At 36.1% G+C, this 14,957-nt stretch overlaps 1 protein-coding gene across 32 annotated transcripts in view; it reads left to right on the forward strand.

Annotated features, from left to right (window-relative positions):
- ARB2A (ARB2 cotranscriptional regulator A) overlaps positions 1 to 14,957 on the forward strand; it is a 383,076-nt gene that overhangs the window by 247,524 nt on the left and 120,595 nt on the right. For all 32 annotated transcript variants that reach the window (XM_070234560.1, XM_070234566.1, XM_023618013.2 and 29 more), the window contains 2 exons: positions 5,162 to 5,278; positions 11,861 to 11,945. In XM_070234560.1, coding sequence (XP_070090661.1) covers positions 5,162 to 5,278; positions 11,861 to 11,945 — 202 coding nt within the window. The remainder of the gene's footprint in view (positions 1 to 5,161; positions 5,279 to 11,860; positions 11,946 to 14,957) is intronic.

A 14,957-nucleotide genomic window follows, 5' to 3' on the forward strand; every position in this document is an offset into this window, starting at 1 on the left:
AAATACCATAGCTTATCAAACCACATGAAAACTACGCTCAAGTAGAAGCACCGAGTGTAATTGTAATCTTCATGCTGAAAATGTGAAAAGGTACCATCTTTTCGTACTTCAAACCTTTGAAACAACTTAATCTGAAATCTTAACTCAAGGAGCTCTAGAGGGAGCTAATCTATTTATATACATATATATTTTTAAAAAGACATCTCAAACCTCAGCCGTGCTATTAAGGAGAGTGATGATTCATTCATGCTCATACAGTAGTAATGATCCTCAGATTTATAAACGTGCGGTAGTGTCAGATCCTAATCTGAAGGAAACGTGGGTCGTTTGATTTTCTTTCAGAGTATTCTTTCCTGTACAAGTGATTCACAGGCTGTAACCCTCACAGTGCATATGTGTAACACATGTCAGGATTTAAAAAGAAGGTAATGGCTTTTGCTGATGAAAGACTTTAAAACATTTCCCTCAAATGCATGTGTAAAACACATCATATATGCAAATATAGATATGGCCTGCATCTACATATATACATCCCTACCCCCAACCCACACAGGCCTGTTTCAGGAGGTCCTCTTGGACTTTAAAATATAAGACAAATTTATTCTGAGTGCCATGACTGCTGTTCCACAAATATCAGAAAATGAAATTATCCATTTCTTCTTTTAGATTAGGGTGAAGACAACCTAGTTCAGAGTTCACTTCTTCTTTTGATTGGGAGTATTGAATCTAGTATTGGGTTGGGTTCATAATTTCCAAACCCCAGGGCCCTGGACTAGAGATAGGAAACTACACCCAAAGACTTGATGGCAGAGCACCCCTGGAACATCGATGTCTCCCTGCCTTCAAAAGCCTATCTTCTAAGCTAAGACAAATGGACAGCAACTTTTTAATTTAGTTGAGTGGAGGTAAAAGAGTCTTTGTGTTTTCCTTTGCTAAAAGTAGCTCTGGAAGAAATGAAACCTAAGGAAAAGTTACAACAGCTGGTAAGTACAAAAAGGGAATTAAGGAACTTTTAGGGTAACATCAGTGTTTAGATTTGTCCAGGTACTTGTGAAGATCACAGGCAGGTACGTCATTTGAGGGCCTTGGAGAAAGCATGGTGAGATAAGTTAGGTAGACAGAAAAGGTCTACGTGGTTTCTGGGGAGAGATGGAGCAGCTCTGTGGAAGAGCTGGAGTGCACATAGAGGGGAGCAAAGGTAACTGCTGCTGACCCTCGTCCTCCCATGCCACCCCTCTGGGCCTCTGGTCTACATCCCCCCAAATACTTTTACACTCTGATAAGCTCTCCTATCTTGTTACAGTTACTTCATGTTTAAAAATCTTACTCTTACTCTGGAAGAAAAAAGAAATAATGGAAGGGGGTTTTTTTTCCCTCTCAATTTCAACCTCATCAAAAATTTTAATAATAGTAAGATGAGCCAGCATACAGATGGTATGTTTTAATCTGTTCAAAGTACGTGATATTTATTGGGTTAGTTAAGCTTTTGTCAGACTGGGAACATGCAATACTGTAAAGGAAAGAACAGATTAATTGTGATTAATTTAAGGTGGGAGGAGTATGAATAGATACCTGGATAGAATTAAGAAGGGGAAACAAAAAATCAGGTGACAGCATCAAATATTTTGTATTAATTCTCAAATTATCAATATGATTTGTAGAAATATCTGATTTCCCTCTTATCCAAGACATCATTTATTTTAGAACTGTAATAATAATTTTTAAATACTATCGATAGCCTGTTTTTGCTCATGGCTAATTTCTGTCTCAGCATGATTTTTAGGATTTCAGCATTCCTTACTGATCTGGATTTGGATCTCTCTCTCTTTTTTTTTTGGTTATCATTTTTTAAAAATGTCTAAGTCAGTGAAATACTGTATATGTGAAAAAGGAATTAATCAAATGAGTTTATTTATGTAAGAGTATTATGGTATATTACTGAGAAATAGACCTCATGTGATACAAATGAAAGAACACAGAACTTAAAGTCACATTCAAGTCAGAGTCCTGTCACTTTTTATCTGTGTAGCCATTAACCAGTTTCTTGGCCTCAGTTTCCTCCTCCACAAATGGGAAAAATGATACATGTTTTGCCTACATTTCAGTATTATTTCAGAATAAAATGAGAATGAATATGTATTCATTTTGAAATTTGTGAAGTGCTATTCAGATAAAAATAAATATTGTTTACAGACAAATACAAACAAACAGTATTTTAATTGTAACTTTACCAAACATAACCTATTAAACCATGGAACTTTAAGATGTTGATGTCTGGGGCATCAAATTTACTTTTCACTTTTATCCAAATGAAGACATTATAACAAAAATGGAATGCCATCCTTTCTTTTTGAAAAATTGGTGTAGGTGTTAAATTGATCTTAAATGTAATTGTTTGAAGGGATCACTTAGCAGGTACTTCATAGTTCATTCAAGTATACATGGAGACATTGAGATCAGAGGGGCTCACCCTTTTTAGAGACTAAAATCCCTTTAAGAATCTAGTAAAAGCTAAAGATCCTCTTCCAGAAAAATATTCATATCATATACAGAATTTTGCATGGCATTTCAAAGGTGTTCATATCCATGGAGCCTAATAAAAACCACATCTCCACCTTAGATTGACATATAGTAAAACTTGGATGATATGGCTTCTTCCCTTTCAGATTTCTGGGTTTTCCAGACTATTGTGGTCTTATATTATAGACTATTATAGAAATTGTGTTCCTGCCCAGCTGCACTTCTACCCATCCTTGCTTTAGCTATATTCCATCTAAGGTCTGTCTCTTAAACAGTCCTGATTCCTGTGTTCAGTCCACCCCCACCATTGCCGTTCTCCAGCATTTTTCATCAGTGCTCATTCCCAGTGGAGGCAGTAAGGGAGGGAAGAGAGGCTATGAACCAGGCTAACAAATGCAAGAAGCAGAGGCTTTGGACAGAAATGGCAGTTGCATGTAGTTCCAGTGCTACCAGATTGGGTTGCACCAAGACTGAAACAGAGGTAATTAGTCTGAAAAACTAAGCTGTTAAGATTTTCACCAACTTACAATTCTACTAATCCTAAACAGTCAAGTATTTGAAATTCTTTGTTACTGGGTTAATTTGTAAGCAGCTCTTCATTGAGATCCTCTGAATTTGACCCTTCTATACGTCTGATACTATAACGTGAAGGTGATTTTTAAACTAGAGGACTATAACAGTGTGAGGGGGGAATCGTGCTAGATTATAATGTGATTTGATGTGATGTGAAGAAAAGTCGCATGTCATTACTTCCATTGTGTGAAATATTAGCCAGATGGACAAACAAACCAAAGCTTTTTTTCCTCTGGTACTCCATGTAACAACTGTATATTTTTCCAGGTTTGTAGAATTTTAATCCCTCGATTTTCTACTCTTGCTCTAAATATTCAGCCTATTCAACTCTTAATTTTGTATCCTTTCACAAACAGTCTACAATATTTAGTGTCTTCACACACCGCCATCTTAAATAAGTCAGCGTATGTTAACAACAACCGCAACAAAATCCAGGACAAATATTTTAAAATGCAGACATTCTTAGAATACCAGAAGAGCGTGTTCTTATTTTGTAACTTCAGCAGCAATCGCTCCAGATCTCTAAAAGTGTTCGTCTAGAAAATGAGAATAAGGACATCCAAGTTCTTCATGGGCCAGGTGGCTTCACTATTGTGGAATTTGGGGTTTTATTATCTAATGTCGGTTTAAATTTTTATATTCTAGTGCCAGCGTGCTCCAATGAGAATCTATTTTTAAAATAAAATGTAGAAGGTAGCAAACTACTTAACAATGAATGTTAAGTATTGAATTTGAGTATTATCTTATGCTTTTAAAAATATTAATTGGTATTGCATGGTGAATTTTTGTAGTAATATTGTGACTTTGAGAACCAACATTTATTTTAAGATTTCCAAGTTGTATAAGCAGAAAACACAGAGCGCAAAGCTTTAAGGTGTGGAAATCTGCTGAGGCAGCATTAACGGTGAGTTAGATCCCCATTAGGTAGCACTCAGTGGAAGGGGATGTGCATATGCCGGATTTAAAGCAATTTAAAAGAGAGCGACACATCTTTGCTTCAGAATGCCAACAGGCATCATTTGGTATCAGAAGCGTGGCTTATAGTGTTCACTGTATGAGCTTTCATCACCATTCAGAATCCTCTCTTTTTTTAAAATGCGGTAATATATTTTTGGTAGACAATTCATAGAAATTAATTGCAAATGATAGAGAAATTGCTCTTTTTTAGAGAGAGAAAAGACAGTTGATGCAAAGAAATAGTAAGGGCATGGCTATGAAATTCAAGACTACTACTTAGTATATTTTAAGTAACTTTTTATTAAGTTTTGTTACATCTGTTGTGTCAAATTAGGGTCACTAGTGTTAGTAGATTAAAACCTTTTGTGATTATTTTGATTTAGAACTGTTATTTTTCAGTTTCTTCATCTTGCAGACCACTGATGAATTCTTCAGTTTCTTCAGACCAAACAGCTCTTTTTTAAATTTTAGAACCATTTAATTTTATAGAAATGACACGCTATAGACGGACTTTAAGTATAATAGTTTGTCGATATAAAGAAATAATTAGAAAGAGAAATGATATTGATAGGCTTTGAAGAGAAAGATCTTTGTGGGCGTTTAAAGCAGCGAGGAATTACAAGGCGATGGTGAAGAGCAGGCTACTGAACTGGAGAAGTCAAAGCAAGATATCTTCCTTTACTCACGTGCCGTCTACTGAAAATTAGAAGTTAGTTCCAAGCAGCTAGCAGTGAACCCCAGGTGCTAACTTCCCTGAAGCACTGAAATAGGAAGTGGTGGAAGAAACTCGTAAAGGAAACCTTCAGGGATTCCTCCTTTTTTCCCCTGTGATCCCTTTAATCCTTGAATTGTCAGACCACATGGAAAATAATAGAGCTGCATAGTTGTAAGACTTAAGTGGCATTCTCTTTTTAAAGGAAAATATTAGGTCTTTTCACATCTCTGGACAAGAATAGGGCATGTGTTCAGGGTAGAAAAGACTAACTTTGAACAAGAAACGCATCTTGCTTTTTCATTTTTAATATAATATTATTATTATCTATGACTAAGCAGGCTGCACCCAGTAGGGAAAAAATTATAGCTAATGTTTTATTTTCCTTTTTTAAAACAGATGATTCAACGAGAAGCAGATGTAAAAAGTAAGGTAACTGCTGTGGCGTTGACAGATTCTGTTCACAATGTGTGGCATCAAGAAGCTGGCAAAACGATTCGAGAATGGATGAGAGAGGTGAGACTGGATTTTTTCAATGCTGAGATGAATGAGTGTGAGCCTTTATATCTTGAGCCCCCACCAACTTATATCACCTCCCACCCCCAAACTCACTTTCTAGAGGCAGAAAATTTAGAGGGAATAGAAAAAATGAGATATGATTGAAATAATAATATAAAACCCTTCTGAAGAACAAATACTTTTTTGAAAGCCCTTTTCCCTTTTTTTGGCTTTCTATAGAATATATGTATGCATACAATATATAGTAGGAACTCTGGCCGAAGAAGGTCATAATCTGTTAAGAGATCATTATTCCCTGATATTTAGTTTTTCCACCAGCTATTTAGCATTGCTGCTGCTTAATTACAAGAAAGCAGTTTAAAGTACACTGCATCTCATCCTTTTCTTGAAAGGTGGTCAGTATGTTCCACTCTTAAATGGATTGGCACACTACTACTGGTAGGGGAAGAAGTAAAAAGCTGAAGATGTTTCCCAGACTCTTGAGCTAGGAGAAACCTAGGGGCTGGTCATGGTCCAGCCTCAGACTAAGAAAGTTTCTTTTCACACTTCCTAAGGCTGGTGAACCTGAAAACTAACAAGGACTTATTGAACTTGCTCCCATCTTTCTAAAAACTTTCACTCCATTGTTTCTTTTATTCCTATTGCAATATAAAACTGAAATATCTTTTTATTTATATTTACCTTTCTGATGTTACAAGCAATTGACATTAGCCACACTATAGCAATTGTTTAGTCAAATCATATACTTAGATCTGTACCAATAAGCTTGTTGAGCTTCCTGACTTTCACCCAGTTTTTGTTTATAGAATACCCAGACATTTATCTGGCTGACCTCTCATCACAGATATCGTGGGTAACTTCTCCAGCCCTTGTGTTGCACTGTAAGGACCAGAGAGTTAATGTTTAAAAAGAGTGTTGAATAAATAGAAGGACTAGGCATATAATCCCATAGGGTGTTAACATAATGTCACCAGTCTGTTTTGACTGTTGTTATTCTCCATTAGAAAAAGTACTTTCATCATCCAAAAGTCCAAAATATTTTTATTCCATTCCTCATAATGCTATTAAATGTATGAAGGTAGGTTTTTAATCTATTCTAACACCCAGGTGTTTTTCTGACCACATTGCTTTTCATGTTTCTCTGTCCACAAGTTATCTACATCCCTAATTGTCTTTTCCAAGGGCTTAAACTTTTTTAAGAGAAATTTTGTGTATTTCATGCCTATACTTTTTTTGTGCTATTTGTCTGTCAAATGGGGGCAGGGACAGTTCCCAGCATTATATAAGTAGGAGAGTTAATAAATTAGCTGTTAGTACCTTTCCCCCCCACACAAAACCAATATGGAGTGTAATACTTGTCCCAAACTAGAAACAGCCCTGTTCCTCATTTTTCAATTGGGAGTTCTTCATGTCTCATTCCAGGTGACAAATACAGCAAAATTTATTTAGCTTTACTTCTTTAAGTATTTCTAACTAAGACTCGATTAGGTATCCCCTTCAAATTCAGAACATATTAATCTGTGCATTTTTTCATCTGACTGAAATAGACAGTAGTTGAAATCATCTTAATTTAATCAGAGCTGTCATTAATTTCTTTGCAAGCATGGCTTTTATAAAATTTTTTAAATTTTTATAAATGACCTAGTTCTTGAATAGTTCTTTCAATTCCCTCGATTATGCCTTAGGCATGAAGCAGCATGAAGAGTTTTTTATTATGACATACCAAAATTCAAACCACACTCAGTCACTTACCTAGCTGTGTAGTCTTGAGCAAATTATTTAATCTCTTTGAGATTCAATTTTCTCATCTATAAAATATAATATGTACCTTGCAAACATGGTTGGGAAATAACATATGTACAGAAATAGCATAGTTGTTGGCACTTTAAAGAATCTCAGTAAATCATAGCTATTATTGTTGTTACCTTCTCACCCCCAAATAATATAAAATACATGAGCTGTATTCTTCTTTTCTTTATGATTTGCATATGGAAAATAACTTACAAAAGAGGAGCAGTTCAGAACAAGGAATTAGGAGAACTGAGTTCTGATAATGATTCTGGCTTAGTCCCTCACTAGGTAAATCAGTAATGTACCAGGTACTTTGTCTCCTAAGACTCATTGTCTTGGGAAATCCACTCCATCTTTCTGGGCCTATTTCATAATTTTGAATTAGAGATAATAATTCTTATTCCATCTACATCATGAACTATTGTGAGAATCAAAGGTGGTAACCAAGAAGAAAACCCCTTGAAAAGCAAATGATACTACTAAAGAAATGAAATGTGTTATTATAGAAAACACTATAATATCCTGGAGATAAAAATTATTAGATCGTTGTTGATGGAGCTCTGAAATTATCCCTGCTCAAAGCTCTTCCCTAAAACAAGAACAGAAAGGGAGACTATAGAAGTCTATGCCAGGTACCCTTGTCAGTAAGTGTGTGATCCCCTAGTAGAGAATTCAGTGTGGTTTGGCAAGATGAGCCCAGTGTTTCCCAACATTCAGGAAGAAACTCCATCCCCTCTTCTTTCTCCTTTTTTAGTCCCTGTCTGTCTTTTGGCCTCTCAGTGATTGGCTCCATTATTTCACCAAACATTGCTTTCAAATTTGTAAGTAGGATGGTGGTACAAATTGCCTAGCCATTCCTATTATACTACAAATTAGTAAAACTTCTTTGTTTTGTTGTGGAATCTACAAAAGTTGAATACATAGAAGAGTGGAGGACAGTGGTCACCAGTGGTGGGGAGGTGGGGGAAATAGATGTTGATCAAAGTGTACAAAGTTGCAGTTCTGTAGGCTGCATAAGTTGAGAGACCTGATGTTCAGCATGATGAGTGTATTTAATAATACTGTATTGGATACTGGAAATTTGCTAAGAGAATAGATTTCAGGTTCTCTCACCACACGTGCAAAAGAGTGGCAACCATGTGAGAAGATATGTTAATTAGCTTGACTGTAGTAATCATTTCACTGTGTATATGTATATGAGATTCTCAGGTTGTATTCCTTAATATGTCGTTTTTATTTGGGAAAAAAAAAGGCTAAGTAGGTAAATGCCATTTCCTGACATAGCTCTGGCCTCTGAAAGTCTCCATCTAAGCCAGATGTGTGGTTCAACATAATGGTGGAGAACCCTTACCCATCACCATTCGACTCTGAGAGTCAGGCCTGGAAACAGCCTGGTGAATCCTAGTCGTTCTTGTCTGAGGACACAGTGCCTTCTATATTAAAGATCAGCCTCCAAGACATTGGTGATTTACAACTTAGGCAAATGAAATAAAAATGAATAAAAACCTAAACTCAATCCGGGCAACAAGCATCTCCGAATACTTCCAAATACCTTGCACAGGAATACCTACTACCTACTTTTCTCTTTAAACATAATGTACTAAGTTTTAACCTTTTTATTAAAAATTTTAATTCATTTCATTTCTACACTGAAATATTGTCAACCCTTGGTTCAGATGTCAAAGAGAGTCACTCAGCGCTATGGCCTACAGGCACTTCTAGTCTGTGTTAATAGTTTCCAAGCTGTAGAATTTCACAAAGAAGACAATTTACAACCACAAAAACCTGTAAAGTCATAATTTCAGAGTAAGGGAACTTTAAATTGAAAGCACTTAACTTTAAGAAACACCCACAATATTGCCTCTTTTTCTCTTTTTCCTTAGACCCAGAAAAACTCTAGTTTCATGGCCCATCCCAGTTTGCTGGCTCTGGCCAAGGGCTTCTTTCTCTCTGCTTGTTGGTTGGGATGACGTGGGGCTGCATCCGAGGCTCAGGCGTGGCTCTGTTGGTACCTCTGGTCCAGCATGCCTTGTTGTCTGCTCAGAGCGCCTGAGAAGAAGACCTCGGGGGGCTGGGAACTCTCTCCAGCATGTGTGGAGTTTAGGTAGGGCTTTCCTAGTGGGCTGCCTCTGGTGCCATCCAGGACACTTTGCTAGTGTTCATCTCAACTGAAGAACTGGGGTGGGGGGCAAATTGGGACGTTGAGAAGAGGGAGAGAATAAGCATTAGAAAAACAATAAAAGAGATTTCTTTTGTAAACTATAGAAATGCATCTCAGAATAGGGAGTTACATTTGGTAAGATGGAATTTTAGATCGAATTCATATGTAAAGGCTGTTTATCTTTCTCTTATTTCTTTCTTTACATATATCTCCCAGTATGTTTACATTATTTTATTTCATTATACTCTATCACATGGCAAACATTTTCTTAGCTTGTTTTGCCCTTTTTTCTGTATATTTTTCTATGTGGGGTAAAAATGTCAAACATACATCACACATGCACGCACACATGTACACTCGTCAAACTTTTAGTATCGAACCTGTACAATCCTACACAAGTACTTTGTCATTCCAGAGAACTTTTGGACATATTCACTTTAACTGTAGGGTGTTTAGTTTCTATCCTATTTTTGTGAGAGATCAAAGCCTAAACACGTACCTAGATAAAAACTGAAATTTCAGACTCATAAAATGTTAACCTATATTTTGCTTTAAATATTTGAGTTAAAGGTGACCTGGATAAAATCCGTTTTGTTCAGCATTTTAAAGTCAATGATAATGAATTAGAAAATGATTAATCACCTGCATATTGTAATGTACCGTCACTTTTATTAATACTAGAAATATCTATAAGACAGTTTTACATATGTAAAATGTAAGGGAGCAGTATTAAGACTGACATATCACCTGGGTAATAGCCAACTTTCATCAGAGGTGGAGGTACTACTAGGATGAATAATAATTAAAATATATACCTAATCGCTGCCTGTCTGTCGGTAGTGCTAATTGCTGTCATTGAAAAGACTGAATTGTTTAAGAAAAAGAGAGAGAAAGAGAAAGTCATTCTTCATTGAAGCTATCTCCCTGTATCATTGGGAGCCTATTTTTAGTACCTATAGAAGTCATGATTTTTGAATTTATTAGGGGCTGTGATGAATGATAAAACAAATCATCCATTTGCATATCTTGACACTGCTTTGGAGAATACTTATTTCTTACAAGCAAGTGTCACATTGTATATAAAAGCTGGCTAATTGTGTGCTAATCTTCTGCATTACCTAGAACTCTCTGATGTGGTATTCTATCAATAGTAATATTAATTTTACTTATTTCAAATGTATGAAATATCTTCTAAAACCCTATTTCTTTTATAATTTCTGCTCTCTTACATTGTATAATTTTGCATTCAGCTGCTAATTAAGATTAGGAGTGCAAGTTATAGAATATGTATCCACTTTAAACCCTCAAGCTTTTGTAATACATGAAAATACTAATATTTTTTCCATTTTAAATGTAAAAAGAGAGAAAGCATTTAAGAACATTACTAGATGTTGTGTTTGTTTTCATGGGTTTTTTTCCACGCAGTTCAATAGTTTCATTGATCTACTGTTTCTTACAAAAATCTGCCATGCTTTGTGAACTTCACTTTCTAATCTCATACAGCAACCCTTCCTTTATGTTATTCCTGCTCTCCCTGGTCCCAGAACAGTAGGGTTGCCTTGACAAATCTATTCAAAAGCCATTCCTCGGCCTTTATTGGTGGGGACTGGGGCCTTTGAAATTCTCTCCTCACTGCAACACAGCTGACATCTTCTTCCAGACAGAATGAATTAAGGAAATACAATAAGACACTTGATCTACCAGTCAAGGATCTTTCCACAGTGAGGACGGATTCCATGGTGCACAACCAGTGCAGCAAGCATCTAAAAATACACAATACATGCTTGTTTACTAGAATAACAATCAGCGATTTTTCCAACATGATTGATAGGACGATTTCTTTTAAAATAAGATCTGTCTGGAAATTCTTTGTGTGTGTGTGTGTGTGTGTGTGTATGTGTGTGTGTTCTGAAAATTTTTTATAAGTTGTATGTGGTTAATCATATTTTTTAAGCCAGACTTCAAATACAGACTTAGAATGTATGGAAGGAATATAGGTTATTTTTATTTCATTTGTCTGAGTTGTTAATCATCTTAGAGGTTGATTTTTAATATTGAATGCTTTGTGTCCTCAGACACACAGCTACAATTCACAAGGTTGTGTTTCTTTTGAACTATTGATACAGCCTTCATTGAACCAGGTTGAAGTAAAAATTAAAAGATATATTTATATGGGCCAGATTTTGAGGAGTAATTGTAAAATTTGTTTCTTCTAGTATTACAAAGATGAAGAATATAGTTTAAAAATGAAGCTATTCTTTCACATGTTTAAATTAATATTTATCTCCATCTAAAGTCAAAAATGGACACTCTTTTCAATTTCCCTTAATTATAATCCTAACCTTCTCTTACAAATATATTGCATCATGGTTCACAGAAAGTTACATGTCTTCTTAATGTCAGTGCAGTTGATTGGCTGAATTGTAGCAGATAAGCTTTTTCCCACAGTCATGTTGGTCATAAATAATTACTGTTTACATAAGAAAATTTTTTATAGTGTATGGGGAACAAAGCCTGAATATACTTCTAGTGGTTGATTATGTAGGATAAATTAATCTCTGCAGCCTAAAATGTTGGCCTTGGCTTAAATTATGTTTCAACAGAAAATTGTCTCTATTACATTTCAGAACTGTTGTAACTGGGTCTCTAGCTCAGAACCCTTAGACACATCAGTGGAGTCCATGCTGCCTGACTGTCCCCGAGTCTCAGCAGGTATGTGTTTGATGAAAAATGTGTGGATTTTTTTTAAGGTGAAAAAATATGCTAATAAAATGGGGAATTCTGTTTTGCGAATTAAGCGTGTTGTTCTGCCTTCAATCTTTGAATGAATTATTGGTAACATATGGCATGGGTCTGATCCGCTACCATAAATTTGCTAAGTAGCTGAAAATTCTTACCAACAACCTCAGTAAAGATGAGTAGGTGAAACAATTTGATAGTGATATAGACAGTTGCTGTAGTAGCTTAGGGAGACAAGATGTATATAAGTAAAAAGTTGATTGAGACAAGGACTAGCTAGGCATACAGGATCTCAGAGTATTTATCTCTGATTGAGTACCAATTCAGTGATACAACAGGCAGTCAAGGCGGTGAGTTCAGAGAAGAGAAATTGCTGTGGCCTAGAGTCTTCAGAAAAGTTTCTCCTGCAAAAGATTTTGGCTGAATCTTGTGTGTTAAACAGGATTTGGATTGTAGGAAGATGTGCAGGATGGCATTCTAGGCAAAAGAAACAGAGCAATGTAAGCAGTAAGGCTGGAATGGATCTGAAGATGTTCACAGAAAACTAAGGCAGGACTAGCCTGCCTATTGCAAGGAAAGAGGTGGCATGGTGAGCACCTCAGGAACCAGGTGGGCTCCAGACAGTTTAAGGATGGTACTGATTTCCAGCCTGCAGGATTTGTACCCTAGTCTCTAATCTCTACGTAAGCGGAGAGAGTGACATTTTTCATTGCTTTCTGGTTTTGGCTTTCACAATTCTCAACCAATTTTGATGGTAAACACAAAGTGAGCAATGGTACCTGGTTATGGCAACAGAACAGAAATGGGCTTGCTTTGGCCATTGATGCCAGAGAATAAGCAGAAGTTTTGAATACAGACTATTCTATATAAAATCATAGGAGATAGCTAATCACTAAGTACTCAGAGTTGCAGACATATTTACAAATTGGAAGGAAATAATTGGGAGAACAGTTCAAATACTAGGTAAAGAACTTTGATTATAACTAAATTTCACTATCATTAATACCTAAACTTGAACTGAGCTTCACTGTCATTACAGCTAAACTTTTAAGGTCTGTCAATCAGGGTTCAATAAGAGAAACAGACCACTAGGAGATATATATGCTACCATATATATACATATATGTGTGTGTATGTGTGTGTATTACACAATTGATTTCCTTTATTAGTGGTAGTTATATTCTATAAAGTCGCTGAGAACACTGAATTTGTGAATACTGAATCATTACTCCTAGGGGAAATACAGGGTTAGGTTCCTGCCAGCCAGACCAATTTTTCTTAGGACAAAACTTGCTACTCTCTCTAACCTTCTATTCTCTGTGGGTTTTTATTTCAACAAATTTGGCTTAAATCAGATTTCATATACACTTTCCCGCATATGTCCATTTCTTCGTCAGATGTTTATTGAGTACTTATTACGTTCCAGGCACTGTTCTGGAAACTGAGGACATAGCAGTGAACAAGAGCTTATCACATCTTTTTTTTCCCCAAAACACTAAAAAAAAAAAAAAAGAACTGTTTCCTGGCCCTCTGCTAGGAGGTAGGTTCCTCCTTCTGAAGGTGGCATCAGCGTAAGGTGGCATCAAATGAGAAAAGAATTAGGGCCAGCACTCCCCCAGCATTTTCCACACCTACTCAGAAAACTGAATGGTTTTTCAATCAAAATCAGGGATTTCCCTCAAAGAGTCCTTAAAAAATGTTGAACAAGGAGTATACCATGATCAAAATGGGATTTTAAAGAAGCTTAATTAAGTAAATGGAGAAAAGAAAGGAGCAAGAAGCCAGCTGCAGTAGACTCAGCAGGCTGTGACAATAAAGCAAATGTATGGGCTGATGGCATGAACTGGAGTGGTGGCAGTGGGAGCAGAGAGGATAGGAGAGCTAGAGCAAATATGACTCGGGCAGAAGCTACACTCCAGGATGATAAACAGATTGGGTGGAGGCAAAGGGAGAAGGAAGAGATGATAAGCTCCAATAAAAAGTAACTGGAGTAATGAAAGTATCATTACCAGAAGTATCAGGGAGCGGGAGGGGGGAAGTCAGTTAAGGGCAAGAGATGATGAAATTGTCTTGTGACTTACTTAATTGAGGTGATAGCAGTGGGAGTGATGGCAATAAATTCAAATGGAAATAGCCAAAGGTTGTTGAAGCATCTTTGAAACACCTGAAATTCTCTGATCTATAATCTGTTAGTGTAATTTAAAATGTTATTGTTATTTGAAGATTTCAACGTTTGTACTGACTACAAGATAGTAATGGATATCCAGACTATACATTCAATTTAGTGAAGTTGTTTTTTCCAGCTTTCTAAATTATGATGACTTTTTTCTTGGTATAATACGCTTTTGTGTTTTCACTAGAAGTTTCATGGTCAAAGCAGTGAAATTACTTGTAAAAACACATACTCATTTTGTACTGTATTTTTTCTTTTATTACTAAATATGCTTCCCTTTACAAAAAAAAAATAGACCTAGTGCTCATAGTAGCTTCATTTTATGAATGTTATTTACCTATGAATAAATATATAAATATATATATATTTTTTTTTTTGGTGAGGAAGATTGGCCCTGAGCTAATATCTGTTGCCAATCTTCCTCTTTTTGCTTGAGGAAGATTGTCCCTGAGCTAACATCTTTGCCAGTCTTCCTCTATTTCTATATGGGTCACCACCACAGCATGGGTTGATGGTTCGTGTAGGTCTGCACCTGGGATCCAAACCTGCGAACCCCAGGATGCCGAAGCAGAGTGCACAAACTTAACCACTACACCACCAGGCCAGCCCCTGAATATAGATTTTTAAAACGGGTACAATAAAATTTTTAAATTTTACTTAAAATATCACTGATAATTATTTTCGGTAGTCATATTGTTTTTATTTTTCTTTTGAAAGCAAATAGAATACTAATACTTGACAACTCCACATTTAAGAGTTGGCAGTATTGCACCTTGTATTTAAAATGAAGTCTGACTTTTCAGTTGTTGTAA

Source organism: Equus caballus, chromosome 14 (genome assembly GCF_041296265.1).
Source record: "Equus caballus isolate H_3958 breed thoroughbred chromosome 14, TB-T2T, whole genome shotgun sequence".
NCBI lineage: Eukaryota > Metazoa > Chordata > Mammalia > Perissodactyla > Equidae > Equus > Equus caballus.